This window comes from Artemia franciscana, chromosome 16 (genome assembly GCF_032884065.1).
Source record: "Artemia franciscana chromosome 16, ASM3288406v1, whole genome shotgun sequence".
NCBI lineage: Eukaryota > Metazoa > Arthropoda > Branchiopoda > Anostraca > Artemiidae > Artemia > Artemia franciscana.
Genome location: NC_088878.1, coordinates 8,922,336 through 8,946,298, shown reverse-complemented (window position 1 = coordinate 8,946,298; position 23,963 = coordinate 8,922,336). Strand labels below are relative to the sequence as shown.

The following is a 23,963-nucleotide window of genomic DNA, read 5'->3' as shown; positions in this document are numbered from 1 at the left end:
TTTGATTAAATTGGATTGTGCAACAAGCAAAATTGTGTACAATACTGTATAGCACTGTGAAAAATTTGCTTTGAATAATTGGATAATATTAAAACCATTTCTGTGTATGCCAGAGTACAATGGAATAGACTTTTTACATTGTCCATCAAACCACACTCCACACAGGCATCATTTGTCAATGTCATCTATGTGCCTGCTTACTAAAAGATAAGTAATTTTATTTTTTCTTGTTTAGTCTTCAAGACGCTCTTCAAAAAGCTTGATTTAGCCCTTGCTCATTTCCATGGATTCACAGTCCTGAGGTCGTTAAAGATAGCAAAGGCCAAGAAAAATTCATTGTTTTCTGCTAAAGAGATCAGAAGGAAATAAGGTTTGCTGAGAAAAGTCTGGTACTGTATGAAGTTAATATAAAGGAAGTGTCACAGAAAACGGGAAAATGAGTAAAGACTGTGTTTGAAGAAGTTAAAAACTCTCCCTAAGTCTTCAAACAAAGCAGATCAGTCTTCAAACAAAGCAGCTGGATTCAAAATCTGTAAACCTGCAAACTCGTGATCTCAGCTGTTGAAGAAAATTGTTACTAGAGATGACGAGGCTGCAAGAACGTGGAAATAAAAAAATGAAAAGTGGAGATTCCTTAAAGCAATCATGCAAGACAATAATTAGGGAAACCTATGCCTTAGTATCCCTTGAGTTTATACCAAAGTTTCAGAGCATATTACAGTCATACATAAGTTTGAAAGCAAAAATTCAAGGGTTGGAGAATTGCATGGCATAAATGGAAAGTAGAAAAGATGATTTTCAACAAGAAAAGCTCCTAGATACCATAGCCTAGTTTTCAATGGTGTGGAGCAGTTACCAGGTGAAGATTTGAAAACAACAGCTATGAATATTATAACACATAAAATGGGAGTTGTCAGTTTTTCACAAAATGACAAGCAGAAAACTTACCACTACCATCTAAATAATTCTACTGCACAATGCCAACAATATTTTGCACTGATTTTGAAATTGACAAACAGTGAAATGGCAGGGACAGTTTTCAAGAGGAAAAATAAACTTGCTAGGTAGGGCATTTTTCTGTCTGAGTCCCAGTTTCGTTTTGTATATAGATGATAAAATTGATCTTTTTAAGCCAAGATTCAAGCTCAGCCTTATCCAATTTTATTGGAGGCAATTGGGTGTTAATTATTTAGTGTGGTGGGGTTCAAGACTTGTTTCCTTAACAAATTAGACAGTGAATATGTGACTTGATGGTATTCTTAGGCTCTTTCATACTTCAATAATCATTTCTGGGGCAGGTACCATTTTGAGCCCTTAATGTGACAAAAAAACATAACATTCCATAGTTGCCAAAAGTTTAATACCACATTAAAAACTGTTTGTTAAGAAAAACCTTATCTAGCTGGACATGCAATCTAAGGTAATAACTGTGTAGCAAGATCTTAGCTCTTCAATGAGTCAAGAACTACAGAACAATGCAGAACTGCATTGAAGACACTTGTGTAGTTTTGCCAAAATATTAGGGGGGATTAGGGTAAGATTCTAGTTGATTGACTTTTGGCTATCTCAGAAAAGGGTTAGGTTAGGAAAATGAAACTTTCAGGGATGAGTCTAAAGGCTAAAGTATGTCCCAGGAAGGTATTTTAAAGTACCCACCTCCATTCCTTCTCCCTTTAGAGGGCCCTGAAATTTGCCTACATGACAGGTCTATACCTATTGAAATTTTGACAAAACAACATTTTACTTTAATTTTCAGTTTTAAGTTACATTTTTTGGTAAAATTGGTGCAAACAGCATTACTGGCTTTCATATAAAAGTGAATATACCACTCAATGCCTTTTTTAATGCTGTTTACAAATATAATAATTGCTTCTACCGCTAAATTCAGATTTAAGCATTTTTTAACCTCTTAAAAATGACCTATATATAGGTCATTACAAATCTGTAACAGTTTAGAAACAAATTTGGGCTATATATTTGCACATCAGGGGGGTGGGGATAAAGCATAGCATATAATAAATATGTAAACTAACAATTGCAGTATTTTTTTATGTGTTTGTGCTGTTGCACTGGTGATCTCTCTTCTCATTAAAATTTGATGTGCACAAACACATAAAAAAAAAACAGCAATGGTTAGTTTACATATTTAACATATGCTATGCTTTATCTCCACCCCCCTGATGTGCAAATATATAGCCCAAATTTGTTTCTAAACTATTACAGATTTGTAATGACCCTATATAAAGGTCAGTTTTAAGAGGTCAAAAAGTGCTTAAATCTGAATTTGCAGTAGAAGCAATTATTATATTTGTAAAGACCATAAAAAAGGCATCGAGTGGTATATTTACTTTACATGAAAGCCAGTAATACTGTTTGCACCAGTTTTACTGCCTTTTCTTTGCCTTTAGTTCTGAAAATGCAATACCTGACATTTGAGTAGAATTCTGAGCCAAATCAATGTTTTTTTCCAAAATTTAGGAAATGTATTTGCATATCTTTAAAAACCTTATAAATTGGGATTGAGCAAAGTTGTGAAGCTGAAAACAATTTTATTGTACATCATTCAAGCAGAAGATCTATTTTGCAAGGTTTCACTTTTATAACACACATATTTTTAAAGGTCATCAAAGGTCAGGGCTCTCTAGAGGGAGAAGGAGCAGAGGTGGGTACTTCAAAATACCTTCCCAGGACATAGGCTACTTTAGCCTTTAGACTCATCCCTGAAAGTTTCATTTTCCTAACCTAACCCCTTTCCAAGATAGCCAAAAGTCAATAAACTAGAATTTCACTGGGATTAAAACTATTTTTCCCAGATCAAGCAAAAATGACACTGAAAACTGAAAAATGAGCCATGTAGCCTAGTAGCCACCTTCATATAAAAACTAACCCATTCTTCTAGATACTTGAATTATTTAGGCTTATCATGGTTTCAAAAAGATTTTGAAGAAATTAAATTTCCCCTGGGGGGCTGTTGCCCATTGCAAATTGGCCTATACAGCCCTGATTGAAGTAGGCTAGGGTGTGGTTTTACAGGAGATAATAGCGTACATAATATATACTAATAAATACGCACCACTCTGTTCTCCAAGAAAAACTAGCTTGAACTTCCGTAGAGGATTACCAAAATCCCCTGAACTGGTCATTTTCCTCAATTTTTAATTCCTTAATCTAGCTAGACTAGCCTATCTAATTAGTCACTGCTAGATATGCTTTAATATACGTAAATATTAGAAAAAGTGTAAATGAGTTACAATGTAAAAATAAAAAGAAAGGTACTTATTTGTAATATAATAAAAGTTTTTTTCAAGTTGATTGGTATATTACCTAAAATTAGATTTTAAAAAAAATATTTGTATTTTTGAGCACAGATAAAGATATCGCTATTGTATTTTTGCTGAAGAAATAAAAGCGATGTATCAATTTTGTTTTTGAAATAAGAAGTTGCACCATGGGAGAGCTAGTAAAAAATACAAGACCAAACTTTTCCTCCTTTTCGCCTTCTTATGAATATGGATCATCAAGAGGAGTTGGGAAACCCGGAGGTCCTAGAAAAATCGCTGTTAAGTCACGAAGTAGTAAAGGTTTGTAAGCTCAGGTAGTAGACTAGCAGTTGTTTTATAAATTAAACAAAGAACTACTGCCTAGGGGAGTTGAATGAAATTCACCAATCTTCTAGGAGCATTTGTTTGACATAATAACCCCCTCCAAAAAACTACAACAAATAAACATGCACCTATGGGTAAATAGGCCTATTGAGCAGTCAAAATTTCTTACCTACTCCAAATAAACATACCAATTAGTTCTTTTTATGCTCATTTTCAGTAATTTCTCTTGGTCCAAGTCTAATTTTTAATCATCCTAAAAACTACTAGGACTTGGCTGTCCTAGTTGAGTGGTTGGCATTCTAGACTTGAAATCCTGAGACCAGTAGCTTTAGGCCTGGTGTTGCTAATTCTTTGGTTTGAGACAGGGATCAATGTTGTGACACCATTACCTCAGACAGTGTAAATCCAGCACTAAAATGGGTACCTGAAGAAATCTATGGGAAAAACACAGGAAGCATTAAAGGATTTACCCCAAACCATGCATTGCACTCACAGCCAAAGGAGTTGAATCAGGAGATTGGTACCTACACTAGACAGACTATTGGTCAGCGTGCAAAAAAGTTTTTTTTTTCTGTTTTTGCCTGGTTAGACACTAGTTTAGGTACTTATTACTATTTTGGAAAGGGGCTAGGTTTTGAAAATAGAACTTTCAGGGATGGTTCTACAGACTAAAATATGTTCTGGAATGTATTTTGATGTAGGCCTACCTACATCAACTCCTCTCTCTTGTTGGCCTTGACCTTTGATGAAATTAAAAAATCTTTGCATTATAAAAGTGAAACCTTGCAAAATAGATCTCCTGCTTAAATAAAGTACAACAAAAACTGTTTTCAGCTTTGTAACTACTCAATCCCCATTCATAAGGTTTCAAAGATCTCCAACTGCACTTCCTAAATTTAGAAGAAAAAAACATTTATATGGCTTAAAATTCTACTCAAATAGCAGGAATTATGTTTTCAGAGCTAAAACCAGAGTAACAGGAACTTATAACTGAAAATTAGGGTAAAATGGAGTTTTGTCAAAATTTTAAAAAGTATAAATTTCTAAGACTTGGGAATCAGAAGAGGGTTAACTTAGAAGCTTGGTAATACCTTCCCAGAGTGTATTATTCACCCTGGATTTATTTCTGATTTTTTTTTTCTTTTTGTTTTTACTAACCTAACCTCTATCCAAGATAATGAAAAGTAGGCAAACTAGAATTTTACCTTCTAATCTTACCCAAATATATAGCCCATATTATAGATTTTCTATGTATTTCTTGATTTTGTCATCATCAGTTTAATTCACAATAAACCAGTTTTAGCAAGAGTGATGCTAATAGTGGTATTTAAAATAGCTTATTTTAAAATCATATTTTAGTGGTATTTTAAAATCATTAAAAGCTGAAATCTCACAAACTGTCAGTGAGATAAAATCACAAGTGTCAGCACTGGAAACCCGGGTGTCCGAAAAATGCTCACTCTCTGAAATGCATTCCAAAGTCCAGATGGTTGTTCTTCAAGAGACAACAAGCATCAAAGCCAATCTTACCCAGCATCTTGATAGTGAGATCCAGCACCACTTTTCTGAAGAAAGGGACAGACAATGTAGAGCCCTTAACATTGTTGCATTTGGGATCCCTCTGCAATCCAATGACCAACTATTCATCAAGTCTTATATTGATCAAAAGTATAAGCTCAGAGATGTTCACATCAATAATGTGAGAAGACTTCCGATCCCTACTAACTCTCTGCCATCTGCACACCCTCCTCCTGTCCTTTTTACTGTCCCAAGCCTGGACATTAAAAGGTCAATCATCAACTGCTCCTGCAAGCTCCACGAGGATATACAATTTTGTGGTGACACATCTAAGACAGAGAGAAACAGGAGGAAGGCTTTAGTTGAGGAGTTGAAAAGAAGAATAAGCTCAGGTGAGCCCAGCCTCATGATCTTCAAGGACCAAATCATTCCAAAAAACAAGGCTGCTCATTGCAGTTGGGAAGCGCCACCCTGGTCCCCTCCAAAGCAATCCACAATGGAAACCTAGTTATATCATTGCATCCTCATGTAAATAGTTTTGTTTCCCCAGTGCTTCGTTTTGATAAATCATCAGTTGATATTTCTTGTGAAGCTTCATCCAATCCTTCTCCAAATGTTTCCCATGTCGATTTAAGAGCTATTCCTGCTCATGTTAATTCAAATGTTATATCTAATAATTTGCTCATGTCATGTCAGAATTGAGTGGATTCAAGTTTTTCAAGTACTATATCTGATATTACCTCTGAGTCTCAACAGCCAAATTTCCCGAGTCAGAAGCCCCTTTCTGAAAATACTTTCTGTGTTCTTTCAAGCAATGTTGACTCTCTGACAAATAAGCTTCTAGAATCCGGAGTGCTTCTTAGGGAGGAAGCAGCAGATATTGTGAGTTTTGTTGAATTGTTGCCAAAACATAGTTTTTTGGCGGTTACTGAAACATCCCTACAGATCTTGGGATATCAACTATTTAGCAACTTGGAGCACTCAAATTGTCGAAGAGGAGTTGGTGTTTATGTAAGAGATGGTATCCAGGTTAGTGTTGTAAATCCTACTATGCTTGATATATCTTTGATAGAAAGTGTATGGCTTGATATCTCCATTGCTAATAAAAATTTGTGTCTTGGGTGCGTTTATTGAAGTCCAAGTGCTCCTTCCCTTGAAGATAGTGAATTGGCCCTCAAAACTATCATTGATGAAATGACATCTTCAATTTCCCTTCCTAGCTCATTTGAGTTAATAATCACTGGAGATTTTAATTTTCCTGCAATTGAGTGGGTTGAAGGAACTGGACATATTTCATCTAATAGTAGAGACTCACCTTTTTTATCTTGCCTATCAAATAATTTTCTTCATCAGACTATTGATAAGCCTACACACTATAGAGCTGATCAGAATCCCTTGCTGTTAGACCTTGTCATTTTGCGTGATACTGATTCCCTCATTTGTAATGATTATTTACTGCCAATTGCTAGTAGTGACCACCTAGTTATTCTGTCTGTGTTGTCCCTAAATAGTCATCCTCAACCTAGATTTCATACTCAGACTTTCACTGACTATGAGGCAATACAGCAGGAACTTTCATCTGCAAACTGGTCAATGCTTATCACCAGTGATATCAATGAGTCATGGCTAAATTTCAAAAAAACTCTTCTTGCTCTTGAAAAGAAACATTCCAGGGTTTTTTTTAGGAAACAGCCCAAAACACTTCCCTTCCTCACTAAGGAAGTTAAGAAGCTGATTAACCAGAAATCTAGAGCTCGGAAACAGTATATGAAGAAGAGGAACCAGGAGACCCTGTCATTTTATAAGGCAGTATGGAATCGTGTAACAGATTCTGTAAAAAAACTGAAATCTGCCTACGAGGAAAATTGGGCTTCTGAGATCAAGTTAAACCCAAAATCTTTTTGGAGACATGTCTCTTCTAAAAACCCAAATCATCATACTATTCCTGACCTTGTTGACCACAGTGTATTTCACTCATCTCCAATAGATAAGGCTGACATTCTAAATGCACAATTTCCTTCTGCCTTTACCCAAAATTCAGGCACCTCCTCACCAGATCCTCCATTGTATGAAGTGCTTTTCCCTATGCCTGATCTGTCAGTAGATGAATTAATGGTTTTCAATAGCCTTGAGAAGCTTGATGTAAATAAGTCAAAGGGACCAGACAGTGTTCATCCACGTCTTCTTAGGGAGCTTCAAAAAGCTCTCAGCTACCCCCTGTGCATGCTGTTCCAGTTATCTCTTCAAAATGGGGAACTACCGCATGATTGGAAAACATCTTATATAACCCCAATCCATAAGAAGGGACGAAGAGACTTAGCAGAGAATTACCGTCCCATAAGCATCACCTCTGCCATTGTTAAGGTGCTTGAGAGATTTGTTAATAAAGCTCTAATTGAACATCTTGAGGTCAATAATATCCTTTCCACATCACAACATGGTTTCAGATCTGGTAGATCTGTGGACACTAACCTTATCCAAACATATGAATTAGTGACTACACTGCTTGATGAGGGTTTTCCTGTCAACATGATTCTTCTTGATCTGTCCAAAGCATTTGACAAAGTTTGTCATGAATTCCTCATAATCAAATTGAGGGCTGCAGGTGTCAACAAAGGTGTTGTACAGTGGATTATGGGCTTCCTTTCTGAAAGATCACAGAGTGTCAGAGTTTTTGATTTGCAAGGAACTCCTCATTTCTCTTTTCCCACAACTGTATTAAGTGGCGTGCCCTAGGGCACTATTCTTGGAGCAACACTTTTCAACTTCTATGTTAACAAATTACCCACCCTTCTTTAAAATCTTATTACCCTTTACGCTGATGACTCAAAACTAGTTGGAAAAGCGGCTACTCCCTCTGACCAGCAATCAATTCAAACAGATCTTGATAGTCTAGAAAGATGGGCTAACATGTGGCTTCTGACTTTCAATGTTGACAAATCCCATGTAATTCATTTTGGCAAAAATAACAAGCATCATAAGTATTTCCTTCAAGACAACTTCCTTTCTGCTGTTTCCGATGAAAGAGATCTTGGGGTTATTGTAGATCACCAATTAAAGTTCAGCAGCCATGCTAAGTGTTTCATCTTCTGCAAATAAAACCCTCGGTATCATAAAAAGAACCATCTCCAGCCGACACCCTAGAGTTCTTATGAAGTTATATAAGGCGCTTGTACGTTCATGCCTGGAGGTTGGAATGTCATTGGCAGCCCCTTTCTTCAAAAAAGATAGGAAGTTGCTTGAGGATGTCCAGCGTTGTGCCACTAAGATGGTTACCAACATGAATAAATTTCTATACGAAGAAAGACTACGTCGTTTGAAGCTGCCAACGTTGATATACTGACGGAAAAGGGATGACATTGTTTTAACCAAAAAAATCCTCTCTAAAAATACCCTTCCTGGTCTCTTTGCACAGCCCTTGCATTCTGGTACTAGAGGACATTCTTTGAAGCTCCCCATGCAGCATTCCACAAGTAGACATAGAAGCCACTTCTTCAGCCAAAGAATCATCAATATGTGGAACCAGCTCTCTGAAGAAACAGTTTCTGCTACTTCAATTGACATGTTCAAGTCCCACCTTGATAGGGAATGGCTCTGCCAGGAGTTCCTTTACAATTGGGAAGCTGCAGAGTCCTCCACAAGAGTCTAATCTAACAGCCACAATCTACACCAAACGAATTCTTTTTTTTTCTCATGGAGCATCACAAGGATGGATAATCCTTATATCGCTCCAAGCTGCAATTTAAGGTAATTTAAGATTTAAGGTATATCTAAAATAAGAGAAAAGAGTTTCATCTTTGAGGGTCTATACAGGACTTTGAAATTGAATTTGCACTGAAAGTTTGCTTGGAAAGAGAATAAAAAAAAATTGAGTGGTATGTTCACTTTATTTGTAGGTGAAAAATGCAGACTACCCAATATTTACCCATCTGAGATCTTTCTGCCAAAAAAATGCAGTATACTGTATTCTTGTAAATAGGAGGTTGAACTCCCTACAGTAGGATTTTCTGATATAACAATATCCAATAGTGTGGTTTTTATTAAGATTGCTTTTCTTTTTGTAGGTATTCCCCTTTTTTGGTGGTTGACATTTAACTAAATGAATTTCGTTTTGGAATTAGTATAAACAGTTGTAAGCATTATTAATGTAGATGGCTGCTAAATAAAATACAACTATTGAGTTTGCCAATAGGGCTCTACCTCAAACCTTAGTTTGTATTATGTTTTATTGCTCTTGGATATCTATGAGTCATGAGCAGCAGGATTATTAATCTGTGATGTTATACTCCTTACTGAGGTCTGTTCTAAGAACTCAAGAAACCAGCTCCTAGACTCACATGTTAATCTGCATGGTTACCACACTATATCCAATCTATCATCCAGTCATTGCTGCTGTGGAACACTTGCATTAGTCAAATCCTTGTATGTTGTCACCCCTATTGAGCATTCCAGTGGATGCCCTTGTGCTGAAACTATATTCTTTGATATTTAAGTTCCACAGAGTAAAAACCATCCCACTATTAGAATTGGCTGTATGTACAGAAGTCCATCATCACCTTTACCTATGCAAACAGATGCAAAGCTAGCTGAGCTCATTCAGAAGATTGCAGACACCCATAAGGGTGACCTATTAATTGCAAGCAACTTCAACCTGCCAACCATCACCTGGAAAGACCATTCCTCCTTGTCACCTCTGATACTGTGAATCCAATCATAGATATGATCCATGATGCTTGCCTCCACCAAATTGTTGACCAACCAACCCATATCATGAGTGGGCAGCTTCCATGCCCCCTAGACTAATATTTCTTAGAAGACTGGAATCCCTTCTTTATACAAAGTACATGCCCCCAATCAGGAAAAGCAACCATGTTGCCATAGAAATAAAAACAGCAATCCTCAAAGTAACTAACAGCTATCATCAGAAGAGCCTTCATAGACTATGATTAGATTAGAATGGATCTCAGCAACATCTCCTAGGATGATGTCCTACTCAGCTCTTTAGAACAACAATGACAATGCTTCAAAGAATTACTGCTAAACAAAGCTGAACAGTACACTTTGAGCAAGCTCATCCCAAAACTGCAAACACTACCAACAATGACAAAAAATATTAAGAAGGAAATTAACCAAAAAACAGACAATGGAAGAAGTACAAAAAGCATCCATCCCCAGAAAACAAAGAAAAATTTTCAAAGAGCAGGAATAATCTTAAAAACTTAACACTCAATTTATACACAAGCTTTGAATCTAAACTTGCAGAAAAAGCTAAGACAAATCAAGAGAAATTTTGGTGATATGTCTCTAGCCAAGACCATAATAGACAAGGCATCAGGAAACTGGTAACTGAGGAAGGTGAAGAAATAACCAATATCAACATGCTTGCAAACTCATTAAATTAGCAATTTGTTTCTGTTTTTACCACTGAGCCCAATGGTCCTTTGCCCTCTTCACCTGAATACATTGTAAAATCCCCAATGGAAAACATCACTTTTTGCTTACAGAAATTAGATACTAACAAATCACCAGGACCAGATAACCTACATCCCAGGCTATTAAAAGACATCACTTACACCGGTTTTCAAGAAAGGTAATTGTTCTAAGCCTGAAAACTATCAGCCTATTAGCCTAACCTCAGTTGTCATCAAAACACTTGAGTGCATAGTCAATGATTCAATCCTTAAGCATTTGACAACCAACAAGCCCAAGCAGCATGGCTTCCAGTCAGGGAAATCAATTGAAACAAATCTCTTGGAATCATACAAGGAAATCACAGACCTAATTGACCATAAACATCTGGTTGACCTGCTCCTGCTGGACTTTGCTAAGGCCTTTGACAAGGTTCCTCACAGTCAACTGCACTCCAAAATATCCACTATCAGCATCAATCAGGCTGTTATAGACTGGCTGATGAATTTCTTTACAAATTGCAAGCAGAAAGTTCGCTTATTTGCTACAGATGGCCAACCAATCTACTCTGACAAGGCTGAAGTAATGAGTAGAGTTCTGCAGGGAACTGTGCTGGGTCCAACTCTCTTTCTGATTTACATCAATGACATATTTAACCATATTCACAATAAGTTGCACCTGTTTGCTGATGATGCCAAACTCTTTGGTATTGCATGCCCTCAGAGTATCCAGCACAACATAGATGAGCAACAAGTTTGGACCCAAGACTGGCTTCTCCAATTTAATCTAGGAAAATGCTGTGTATTACACCTTTGACCCAATAATGCAATGGCAAACTACATGATCTACAACCCCACCATCAAAGTAAGAGAGCAACTAGAGAATGGATCAAAAGAAAGGGATCTTGTGTCATCATTGATGATAAACTTAAATTTCACAGCCATGTCCAGCATGTTGTTTCCTGTGCAAGCTCCAGTCTTAGACTACTGAAACAAACTATCAACAGCAGACAGGCATCTATAATTATAAAACTATGTAAGGCTCTTTGTCAGTCCCCATCTCAATTTTGGCATGTGTCTTGCTGGTTCTTCTTATTGACCAGATGTGAGGTTCATTGAAAACGTACAGAAACTAGCAACAAAATGCATATGAAGTCTAACATCAACCTCATATGAGGACCACCTCAGGTACCTTAAACTACTCACTCTGGTTTACAGACGCTTGCACAGCAATATGATGCTTACTTACAAGCTGCTGAACAAAAAGTCAGCAATCTTTAGTGGCAATCTCAGTACCAACTGGCACAACACAAGAGGACACTCCAAGAAGCTACCAAAGTCAAACTCCCAATCGAAAACCTGCCAAACATTCTTTTTGAGAAAAGTCATAAAGCATTGGAATCAACTGAAAGATTCAACTGTCAGTGCTCCCTCCATCTAGTCCTTCAAAAACCAACTTGACAAAGAGTAGGAGAAGAAGCAGTGGAGGTTTGACTGGCAGTCATCAACTCAAGAGCAATAAAGGTCTGGAAGACCTTAAAGCTCTCAGTTGGTTAAGCTGATTAAGGTGAATGTGTGGTTAAGATGCTTGAACACATAGTCAATGATTAATTCTCAAACACTTAACCACAAACAAGATCTTGTCACCTAAGCCAGATAGATTCCAGTCAGGAAAATAAATCAAAACAAACTTATTGGATTCATGCAAAATAATTACAAATCTGATTGACCAAGGACATTCAGTTGACCTACTGGTGCTATACCTTGCCAAGGGCTTTGAAAGTGCTCCATGGTCAACTGTGCTGGTATAAATTCATCCCTGGTAGACTGACTAATGAATTTACTCACTAACCCCAAGCAGAAACTCCATTTATTTGAGATGGGTGGCCAGCCAATCTACTGTGATGATTCCATAATAACAAGTGGGGTACCATATTCTACCAAATTGTATTTTAGATGTATTCTACATTTTTTTGTCAAATAAGGAACTGAAAATTGTCGAAAAAGTAGAATTTATCTGTTTTTAGGCCAGTTTAGATCATTCTCTAAAAAGTGATTTATGTAATATCATAATTCGGGCTTGGTGAACTGATGGATCTGAGCCTTGTACACTTTTCAAGTTACATTCTTGGTATTTGCTTTTCATTTTATTAAGTTGGAAAATATGTGAGAAGCATGTATAAATTTGGAAAACTGTCATAATGTGCATAGGACTTCAAAAAATCCCCCCCCCCCTCTGGACTATCTAAGTCTATGATACTTAAAAGCCATGATTTTCTAATATTATTTTGGCTGTTCCAAAATTAAAAAGTTTCAGTATACAAGTACTATATGTTCTTCCATTTTCAGTTTAATTGGCATTCAAATATCAATATTTGCCCCTTGTACCCCTTTGAAGGGAGTTCCTTGGCCTCTTATAGTTTATTCTGTTGAACCATTTCTACAGAATTAGTCCAGGATAGGAAAAATAGAATATTTTGGCCCTCAAGTGCTTTTATATTTTTAACTAGTATTTATTCTTTCTCTTAAGGTCCTCCCCCCAAAAATCTTCCCCCTCGCCTTAGGGCTCTGACCTTGTATAAATGAGGATCTTTTTGGGGCAAGGACAGTAATAAAATAATTGCTTGATAATTTGAATAAGAAGTCCTCAGAAACTTAGAAGAATTTAGGATGTTGAGGGTGATAAACCCCATCTCCCCTCCTGTTTAGAGGCTTGTCTGTGTGTACTTTAGGTTATTTTGTTGTGAATATGCTCTTTATTGTTTTGGCTATAAACGTTGTGAATAGCTAATGCTAACAAAATAATTTTAACAGTATCAAGTTTCACAATTACAATTTTCCAAGCAGAGCATCATCATGCTATGTTTATAATTAAATGCTTTTTATAATAAATAAAAAAAAAAATGCCGACCAAAAGTAAAGCTTCTTATTCTATTTAAATTGCCATGTGTTTCAGGAGTCATTCAGAAATAATTGAGACCAAAAACCAAACTTTAGTGCAAAGAGGGAGGTATGAAGGAGGGGGCAGCTCCCTTCAAATTCGAGATTTTCATTTCATTTATTAAATACTAAATTTTTAATGTTTCTCCTTACTTTAAGTTAAAAGAACTTAATTAGTTCTGACTGCTTTTCTAATATTGCCTGGACATCCTCCCCCTCCATGGAAAGTTCCTGACGCATAAAATCCCTCCCTCCCCTGCCAGACAATTCAATCCCTGCTGAAAATTTTTTTTTGAACAGTTCTGTCTGGAAAGTTCTTTTGAGTCTACTTTCACCTGCATTTTTTTTTTATTATTTTGATCATTTTTCAAATAATCCCGAAAATTTCTCCTTTGTGGAACATTTTCCCCGCCCCCCTCCCAATTGAAAGTGACTCTTGCAAAAAATCCATGATGCTGAATTTATCCTGCAGAAACCTCACCCCTCATGGAAAAATCACCCACATGGAAAATGTATAATTTGGGCTATATATTCGCACATTAGGGGGTTTGGAGAAAGGTATACCTTCAAAAAGTACACCTTCAAAATGTGTTAAATACAAGTTTTCTAGCAAAAGCTTCCTTTTTTTCAAGTGTCCTTTTCAGATCCCAAAGTGTCCCAACATTGCCCAAGTTGAGAAAGTGTCAAATAAGCACTAAAAGTGCCCTTTTGGCACCCTGACTACAGGCTTATTGCAGAATGACATAAAGCTTAGCTTTATCTTCCAGTCAATAAGCTTTATCCTAAAGCTTATTGGCTTTATCCTAAAGCTTTATCCTAAAGCTAAGGATAAAGCTTAGCTTTATCCTAAAATAAGCTTTTCGTCCAGTGATTAAATCTTTTGCTGGTGTTTCAAAACCTTTATTGCACTAATACCTTGAGAAATATGATGAAGGATGTCTTTGAGGATACTGTCAGGCCTAACTCTATAAATAAATAAAAATATTGCCTGAATTAGCATATATAAAAATAATTTCTTACACCATGCTTAGTTTTCATTTATACTTATGATAAATTAAAAATACAAAAAGAAGAAAATATAGTGAAACTTTCACTGTCTTAATTAAAATTTTAATTGTTTTTCTTTTGTTTTCATTTCAAGTATATTTTCAGTTTTACGTGTATCCGCTTGAGCACGTTCTAATGTAATTTAAACTGTAAAATAAATAATGTAGTTAAATAATTCCATATTTTATAATTAAATGTCGTAATGTAATAAATATAATTGAATTAAGAATTCAAATGATTCAAACTGCAAAAGGGAGAAACTGATACAAGTTTACTATTTATGCTAGATAGAATTAAAAAAATCAATACTATATATGATAGGAAAAAACACACTTAACTAACAGAAAAGAAGAAGCATTAAAACACTTATAAGGAGACCTGTAATCATTAGCTGGGCTGGGGGGGATACTATACCGTTTTCCCTGATCTTTACACAGATCTATGCTACAAATAATGAAATAAAATATTCTACTCTGACGAAAAAATAACTCTGAAAAGAGCGAACTGGAGCTGTCCAAAACTAAATTTGTAATTTTTTTATAAGGTGATCTTAATATTGTTAGCACTCCAGACTTGAAATCCTGAGGTCAGTGGTTTGAGCCATGGTGTTGCTGGTTATTTCGTTTGGAACAGGGGTCAATGTTATGATTCTCAGAGTTGACCCAGCTTTAAACGGGTACCTGGAGAAATCTGAGGGAAAACCCAGGACGCATCAGATGATTTTCCCCCAACTACACATTGCACTCCTGGCCAAAGGCATTGAATCAGGAGATTGGTATCTGCCCAATGCAGACCATGGTCAGCATGCAAAAAACTTAAAAGAAAAAATAATTTGAACGCAAGTTGTAAGCTATTAAAGTTTACAATATCCTATTTAAAATAACTGTAATAACTGAAATAATTTGTGAGAGTTGGTCCGATCCAGGTAAACAACTTTAAGTATGGATAATTTAAATAGAACTTCTGAGCACTAGTTACAAAGAAGACGTGTAAAAAGAAGAGTAAAATAATAAGCATCCGAAATAGCATAAAATCAAAGGCTATTAAGATTAGAACGAAATATTATATAACAATTATAATGGCAATAGAAAATATTATTTAAATGGCCATAAAATAGCCTATCTCGATAAATTGAATGTTGCCTAGAGTGTTTTTCAAGAATAACGCTTACATTTCATGTCCAAAAATCCAAACACTGTATTTTTTCATTGTTCAGTTTTGGTGTTTAAATTACAAACTGTAAAATTAACCTAGTTCTTTGTCAGATTCATCATTTAAGCAAACTTTATAAAAGTAGTGCCAGAGAAATAAAGTAAAACTGTATTTTGAAAACGTCTATATTGGTGAGAGCCATTAAGCTGAAGAAAATAGCTTTCTAAGCAAATGTAATGCTTAAACTTGAATTTTTCTAGATGGTGTTAATTACTTGTATTTGAATTTTATATAATATTTTTCTCAGCTGAAATAGAACACTGCAGTCTCTTAAAATATTATTTGCAGGAACAGTTTTATACAGGGCTACCGCTTAAAATTTAACTTTAACCCAAGGTTCATTTGCAAAAAATACCAAGATGTTATATAATAACCATATATAGACTTGGCATGCCTTTTGAAGGTAACTTTTAATATAGATATTCTTCTTAAAATCCCTTCATCAAAACATATTTTTAAATGCTCTTTGAAGCTTTGTTTTTCACACTAAAAATAGGTTAAAATTGTTGATAACAATTTTGGATTCAAGCAAGTTTCGATTATTCTCTTTTGAAAAAACAAAAACAAAAAAAAAACTAATTTTCCCTGCTCACTGAAATTATACCCATGAAAAGTTTTCATTATTTTCATTTAATTTTTTTCATTAATTTTTTATAACCTCTGTTCATTTTTCAAATTATGCCAGAAAAAACCTGATTTTCCCTGCTCACTGAAATTATACCCATGGAAAGTTTTTATTACTTTCATTTATTATTTTTTTAACCTCTGTTCATTTTTCAAATTATGCCAGAAATTCACTTCCTTCTCCATGTAGATTATTAATTGGAAAACCTCCTCTTGGAAAGTTGCCCCTGATTTTTTTTGTGTATTTCCCAATAAAAAATACTATATGCAAGCAACAGACAAACTACATAACATACAACCCTTTTCCCCATGTATAATTTCCCCTGGAAAATTCTCCCAAAACTTTCCTCCTCACAGAAAAAATGTCTATACTTCCCGATAAATAAACAATGGACAAATATCATAACATATAGCCCTTTCCCCAGGGGTTGTGGTTTTCATTTCACCCTCAAAGCCGTGAATTGATCTTTGAAGTATTTTGAACAAAATGGCTGTCTCAAAACTTTGATTGGGTTACTAGAGAAAAAGCGACCTGGGAAGGGGACTAGTTGCCTTCCAATCTATTTCGTCAGTTATAGAGGGAAATTTTAATTTCCTTTCAAAATAACCCCTCTCCCAATCTTATTGGACATTGATAGATACAATAATACTAGGGAAAGAATAAAATAAACATGCATCCATGATCTTCCTTCTGGCAAAAAATACATAATTCCATATTTTTATAGACAGGAGCTTCAAACTTCTACAGTAGTGTTCTATGATAAACTGAATTTAACGGCGTGATTTCCATTAAGATTCCTTAACTCTCTGGGGGTGTTCTCCCGCTTTTTCGAAAATCATTTGAAATTTCTCAGGCCCCTAGCTTTTGTTGGGTAAAATTAAAACTAATGAATTTTATATATTTGGAATTAATATAATAATCTTATTATTTTATTGCATGTACTGTTATCAAAATTTCGTTTTTTTAGAGTTTTGGTTACCTTTTTTTGCAAAATTGCCCCTGATTGCAGCTTGTTACCACAAACTGTTTGATCTTCTACCACCTTTAACTGTTTGGGTGTCTGCATTTATGGTTATTGTGAATATCATAAATACCAAGGGAGGTGAGAAAACTGAGAGATGAATTATCAAGATGTATGGCGTTTTTATTTTCCTGACTCTTATCAGATTCTGTTAAATTGTAAAGAAATGGCCTCTGTAGAAACATACACAGAAAGGATGGAGATGGGGTTTACAAGTACACAGAAAGGATGGAGTTGGGGCTTACAAGTTTCTATATATTTTATGCAATTTGCCTGTGGTCCTCAAAAAAGGTTTCTGTGCATGTATTGATCTTGCATGTTTTAGTTTTGTTATTGCAACTATATTTATTCTTATTGCATGTTTATTATCATTATTATGATAGCAGTGAACCCAGTATCCCTGGATAGAAACGATGGCCTTCAAAAACTACTGCCTCCATAGCATAAAAACTATGTTACATTTGTGTTTGGGGGAGGGGGCAATGACGGATTTGACCTCCCCATCCTTACCATATATATTGCGAACTGTTGGGCTTATCATTCTTTCACTATGTCCTCCAGCTTGACAATAACATTATGAAATATCTCAACCTAGTGTGGAATCTTGGATGGACATTTTTCTGTCACACACTTCTTGTTTCCATGGGAGTTATGTTGCATCTTATTGCGTGATAGAATGTGATATGTCTGTGTTAGCTAAGTATGCAATTCAATATTAAGTGCGATTTATTTCAGGGCAAATTAGCCTTCCTGAAGAATATCTACTAAAAGCTTTTGAAAAGCTGACAGAAGCTGTAACTGCAATTCACAAATCTGTACCTACTTATGTATTACTACAAGATTTGTTCAAGTCAGTTGAAGATTTGTGCAGAGAGAAGAAAGATCAAATGTTGTATGATAAGCTGAGAGGTAAGTTGACAAATTACTTAAATTGAAAAATTTTCAAATGCGCTTTCCTGATGTTGCATCTGGATGCTTTGTGGCATCTTTGTGTAGGCTAATTTACAAATGTCTCCAGGATGTTCTGTTTGAATATATATATTTTTTTGAAATTCAAATTTTTTCTTAGAAATTACTCAAATGGGAGAAGTTTCAAATTAAATGCGCTTTTGTATTCTTGACTCTGAATCCATATTGGCATGTTTGTGTAGGCTAATTTAAAAATACCTCCAGGATAATTTGTTTGAGTATAATTTTTTTTGAGAAATTCTGTTTTTTGAAATCATTTTTTTGCTTTAGAAATTCTAAGATATTCCAGTCACATTAAAAATAATGCTGGTACATCTTGAATAACAAAAGAAAAAAAATCCGATTTAAATTTAAAACGAACTATTAGAAAAGAATATCAAACACATGAAAACAACCTAGTTGAAAGGAGTGAAAACAAAGTCAAAGCTGTCCAGCAACCAAATAATACGGAATTATGATTGAATATATATGGAAAGGAAGAGTGGAATCGTCACGAAATTTCACCCATGGAAATTCCATTTAAAGACATGAATTCCATGAAATAAAAATGAATATCCAGAGTCCTTGATAAGATTTCTCCCATTCTGGGAAATTTCTAAGTGGGGCTACGATTTTTCCTATATCTCTGATGCTTATCGATCTAAAAGCTAATGTAAAACATTCCAGGGAAAAGTTTTTTCCCTGAAATGTTTAACAAATTTACATTAAATGTTTACATCTTGAATTTGGTGCTTTTTAGATTATGTTTGGTAGCAAGTTATGGAAGTTGAATTCTAAAAAAAGGTTGGTAAAACTTGTGGAATATAGTGCACGGAATAAATGCGCACTAATGATACCCAATGTAGCAATTTTTAAGACAGCATACAATCCAAAAACTCGGAAAACATTAGACTGCTGACTCAAATTGGTATCAAATACCCTATTTTTTGTGATAATCCCCTCTGATGTTTCTCTAAAGGGCTCTTTCCCTGTTAAAAAAAAGTGTAAAATGCACTTTATTATGTTTTGACCTTTTTCTCCTTTGGTCAAATACAGTTTTTTAAATCCTATAAAGTCCTTTGGTAGATTTAATTTCCTCTCTAGAGTTCTCTTTGCACAAATTTTATACATCTATTTCCAACCCAGACAAAGTTAGGGCTAGTTTTATCGATACCCTTTTCAACAAACAATAAAGGTTATTTCTCCTGCCAATATAAAACCAGATAATTTGTATGACCTAAAAATTATATCTAATCTCCGCAAGACCTGTCCATTGTTATAACTAAAGCAGGTAAAAGCGTTTCTCTTCTTTTTATGTATACAACAGATGATTACAATTTTTTTCACATCTAAATGACAAATACACAACTATAATCCCCGATCCTGTTAATCAGTTTGCTAACAAAATTATAATTTAATCAAACTTTTCGTGGTAACCAACTGTAGCAAGGAGCGACCCGGCTCAATAGTAACCAAATTCTAAAAAATGGAATTTCAACACCAATAGTTACATCAAAAGAATCGCATTTTAATGCTGATTTTAAATATATAAGTTTGATCAAGTTTAGTCTTACCAATCAAAAGTTACGCGTTATTTTAGAAAATAGGGGGAAAACACCCCCTGAAAGTCATAGAATCTTAACGAAAATTACACCATCACATTCAGCGTATCAGAAAAACCTACTGTAGAAGTTTCAAGTTCCTATCTACAAGAATGCGGAATTTTGTATTATTTCCCAGAAGGCAAATCATGGATGCGTGTTTATTTGTTTTTTTTTTGTTGTTTTTTTTTTCCCAGGGGTGATCGTATCGACCCAGTTGTCCTAGAATGTTGCGAGAGAGCTCATTCTAACGGAAATGAAAAGTTCTAGTGCCCTTTTTAAGTGACCAAAAAATTGGAGGGTACCTAGGCCCTCTCCCACGCTAATTATTTTCCCAACGTCAACGGATCAAAATTCTGAGATAGCCATTTTATTCAGCGTAGTCGAAAAACCTTATAACTATGTCTTTGGGGACGACTTACTCCTCCACAGTCCCCGTGGGAGGGGCTACGAGTTTCAAACTTTGACCAGTGCTTACATATAGTAATGGTTATTGGGAAGTGTACAGGCGTTTTCAGGAGAATTTTTTGGCTAGGGGAGGGGTTGAGAAGAGGGGGATATGCTGGGGGAACTTTCCATCGTGGAATTTGTTATGGGGGAAAAATTTCCTTGAGTGGAGCGCAGGATTTACTAGCATTATTTAAAAAAAAATGAAAAAATAAATATGAAAAAGTTTTTTTTCAGCTGGAAGTAAGGAGCAGCATTAAAACTTAAAACGAACAGAAATTATTACCCATATGAGGGGTTCAGCTCCTCCTAATACCTCGCTCTTTACGCTAAAGTATTTTTAGTAATGTCAACTATTTATTCTACGGCTTTTGCGATTCAGGGGTCTTTCTTAATGAATTGGGGCAAAATTTAAGCTTTAGTGTAAAGAGAGAGGTACTGACGAGGGGGTGAACCCTCTCATATATGTAATAAAAACATGAGAATAAAAATTTCTTTGCGTAAGCTAATTTATAAGTTACGTATATCTTTTACTAATAAAAAGATTCGTAAAAAATTAAAAGTTCTAGTTGCCTTTTTAATAAACCAAAAAATTGGAGGGCGACTAGGCTTCCTCCCCGCTCTTTTTTCTCAAAATCATTCGATCAAAATTATGAGATAGCCATTTAGCCAAAAACAATAAATATGCAAATTTCGTTTTAATTATTCCTCTGCGGAGAGCCAAAATCAAGACATGTATTGATTTAAAAATGTCCAGAAATTAAATAATAAAAAAACAAGTTTTTTCAACTGAAAGTAAGGAGTGACATTAAAACTTAAAACGAACAGAAATTACTTCGTATATGAAAGGGGCTACTTCCTCATCAACGCCCCTTTCTTTACGCTAAATTTTTTTACTGTTTTAAAAAGAAGAGTTGAGAGAAAGAGTCAAACTTTAGCTTAAAGAGCGTGCGTTGATGAGGAAGCAGCCCCTTTCATATACGAAGTAATTTCTGTTCGTTTTAAGTTTTAATGTCGCTCCTTACTTTCAGTTGAAAAAACTTGTTCTTTTTATTTAATTAAAAAACATAAAACGAAGTGGTAAATCTACCCCACAATTATATTATAATTTTTTCTCCCGTGTTTGTTTTTGTCCAAAATTTTATGGTCTACCATAATTACATAAGCAAAGCATTCCCTTAGGGCCTATCGTAGTCTGTACGAAAGCCCCGTCTCCAATATTGGAAAATGACTATACATAGCCTTCAAGCCTTTGCTTTTTTCTCAAAAATCATACATATGTAATTCGGAAGACTTGGTCGATTAACTCAAAAACGTAAGTGTCTCATAAACTATAATCACAGGTAGTTTTTACATTTTTTCTGTGCATACAAATATTGGTAAAAGTATCTGAGCAGCTTTTAGAAAATGAAATAAATGAAAATTATCATTTAATAGAAGTTTCGACAACAGGAATAGGTTGCGAGGTATTAATGACCTTGGTTAAACTCTGTGGCCAGTATTCAATGCATTTCCAGTTCTCTAATTCAATTTACAAGACAATAAAAGGTTTGCTGATGGGAACACTCCTCTCCGGGTTGCTGGCGAATATTTACGTAGAACATATTGAAAATGAGGCATTAGATTCATATTTCTTGAAACATACCTTTTGGGGACATTACATGAATGACCTAATTTCATGTTGGAATTATGGGGAAAATGAACTTTTTTTTTCTTTTTTCTTTTTTAGATCGCCTTAATATATTTGATAGAAATTTACAGTTTATCTTAGAACTTGAAATTGCAAATAAAATCTCATTCGTAGATGTGTTGATTATTTATAGCATAGATAAACTCAATTTTACTATTTAAAGAGAACCGACCTAAAACAATATATATTTGCATTTTAAATCAACCCCCCCCCCACAAGTTAAAAGCGCTGTCGTAATCTCTCTTGTTGATCGTACCCTAAACATGTGTTCTGATTCCCACATCGCAGCAGGACTAACTTTATCTGGGAAATACTTTTTGGAAATGGGTATCCTATTTTATTAATTAATAAGACAATTAAGTGTAGACTGTAAAGATACTGCCCTGAAATCAATGGTCATTTACCATGTGATAATTTGGATAGGCCCTCAAACATAATATACCTCCCATACATCCTGAAATTCACTACGAACCTTAAAAAAGTTTTCACACAAAATAATCTGTAACCAATAATTTGAAATCATAAATTTCCTAAATTTTGAGAAAGATAAAACCCCAGTTATTCGCCAAAGAAGTGTTTATCAAATACCATGTGACTGTGACAAATTTTGTGTAGGGAGAACTCACCAGAATTTCGAGAAACGCCTACAATAGCATTACAGATAATATCACCAAACCTCTAAATATAAATATTGCTAATGTTTTGTTTGATTCTGCTTTAAGCAGCCATGTTTTTGAAAATCGTAGCCATAAAATACTTTTTGAAGAATCTGCCCTTATTAGCAATGACCTAGGCATAAAGCATGTAATTCGAGAAGCAGTTGAAATCATACTTGGGATTAATAATAATATCTCCTTAAATAGGGATTTGGGGGAATATTCACTAAATGCTTTATACACAAATTTTATTAAAAACGATCTTATAAAAAACAAAAACAAAAAACAGTATACATCAACAAAGAAGCAGTTATAAAAAGACCTTTGAGGTTTGCTGCCATAAAGGCAAGATCTGCAACAGAAACGTGATTTTCATTATTGTTGTTTCATTTTAAGGAATCGCCTTGTCTCACCTCACTTTATTTATCAGTCCTGGTTGAACTTCGTTTAAGTATGGATGCTGAGACAGCTTTAAAAAATTTTCATTTTAGTTTTATCGGTCGTATGTTGTAAGTCTTTTCTTTTATATATTTGTTTTGCTGAGGACGGTCCTTGGACATAGGGCCAAAATATTCATTACTACTACTACTACTACTACCAATAACTCACTGCAACACCATGCCGTCTGAGGCCAACATAGCTACGCACGCTCCTCCTCTAACGTAATCTATTCAAAGCCTCTCTTTACACCCTCCCAGGAAGTTCCCGTTTCCTTTATATCTTTATTTATGACATCCTCCTAACCCAAACAAGGACGACCTGTTTTCCGTGTAGCCCCAGACGGTTGGCCAAAAAGGACAATCTTTGGCAATCTGTCATCCTTCATCGAAAGCGTGGCCTAGCCATCTCAACCTTTCTTTCATTATAGCCCTAGAAAACGGGATTGAACCACATTTTTCGTACAACCTACTGTTTTAAATACGGTCAGTCAGCCGGTTACGCAGAATAATCCGTAGGCAATTTCTCTGGAAAACATCTAGTAAATTTTCATCTGCTTTTCGGAGTGCCTATGCTTCAGAGCCATATTTGACCACTGTCGTCACTGTAGCTTCCACTATTCTAATCTTGGTTTGCAGACTTATCTTTCTATTCTTGCAAACTTTTTTTAACTGTGAAAAAACACCCTGAGCCTTAGCTATTCTACTTTTAACATCTTCATGCTCCCACCGTCTTTAATAAAAAATAATACTACCAAGGTAAGTGAAGCTGCCAACCTGATGAATCTTTTCGTTACCCAACGTCACC

At 35.2% G+C, this 23,963-nt stretch overlaps 2 protein-coding genes across 3 annotated transcripts in view; one reads left to right on the top strand and one right to left on the bottom strand.

Annotated features, from left to right (window-relative positions):
• Positions 1-3,212, bottom strand: part of LOC136037017 (ras-related protein Rab6) — a 33,731-nt gene extending 30,519 nt beyond the window's left edge. For both annotated transcript variants that reach the window (XM_065719434.1, XM_065719433.1), the window contains exon 1: positions 3,074-3,212. In XM_065719434.1, the coding sequence (XP_065575506.1) occupies positions 3,074-3,143 (70 nt within the window). In that variant the 5' untranslated portion in view covers positions 3,144-3,212. The remainder of the gene's footprint in view (positions 1-3,073) is intronic.
• Positions 3,213-3,381: 169 nt separating this feature from the next.
• The window catches only part of LOC136037015 (cullin-4B-like), a 169,415-nt gene continuing 148,833 nt past the window's right edge, over positions 3,382-23,963 (top strand). Inside the window, exons 1-2 of the mRNA XM_065719430.1 lie at positions 3,382-3,581; positions 18,112-18,285. Coding sequence (XP_065575502.1) covers positions 3,449-3,581; positions 18,112-18,285 — 307 coding nt within the window. The 5' untranslated portion in view covers positions 3,382-3,448. The remainder of the gene's footprint in view (positions 3,582-18,111; positions 18,286-23,963) is intronic.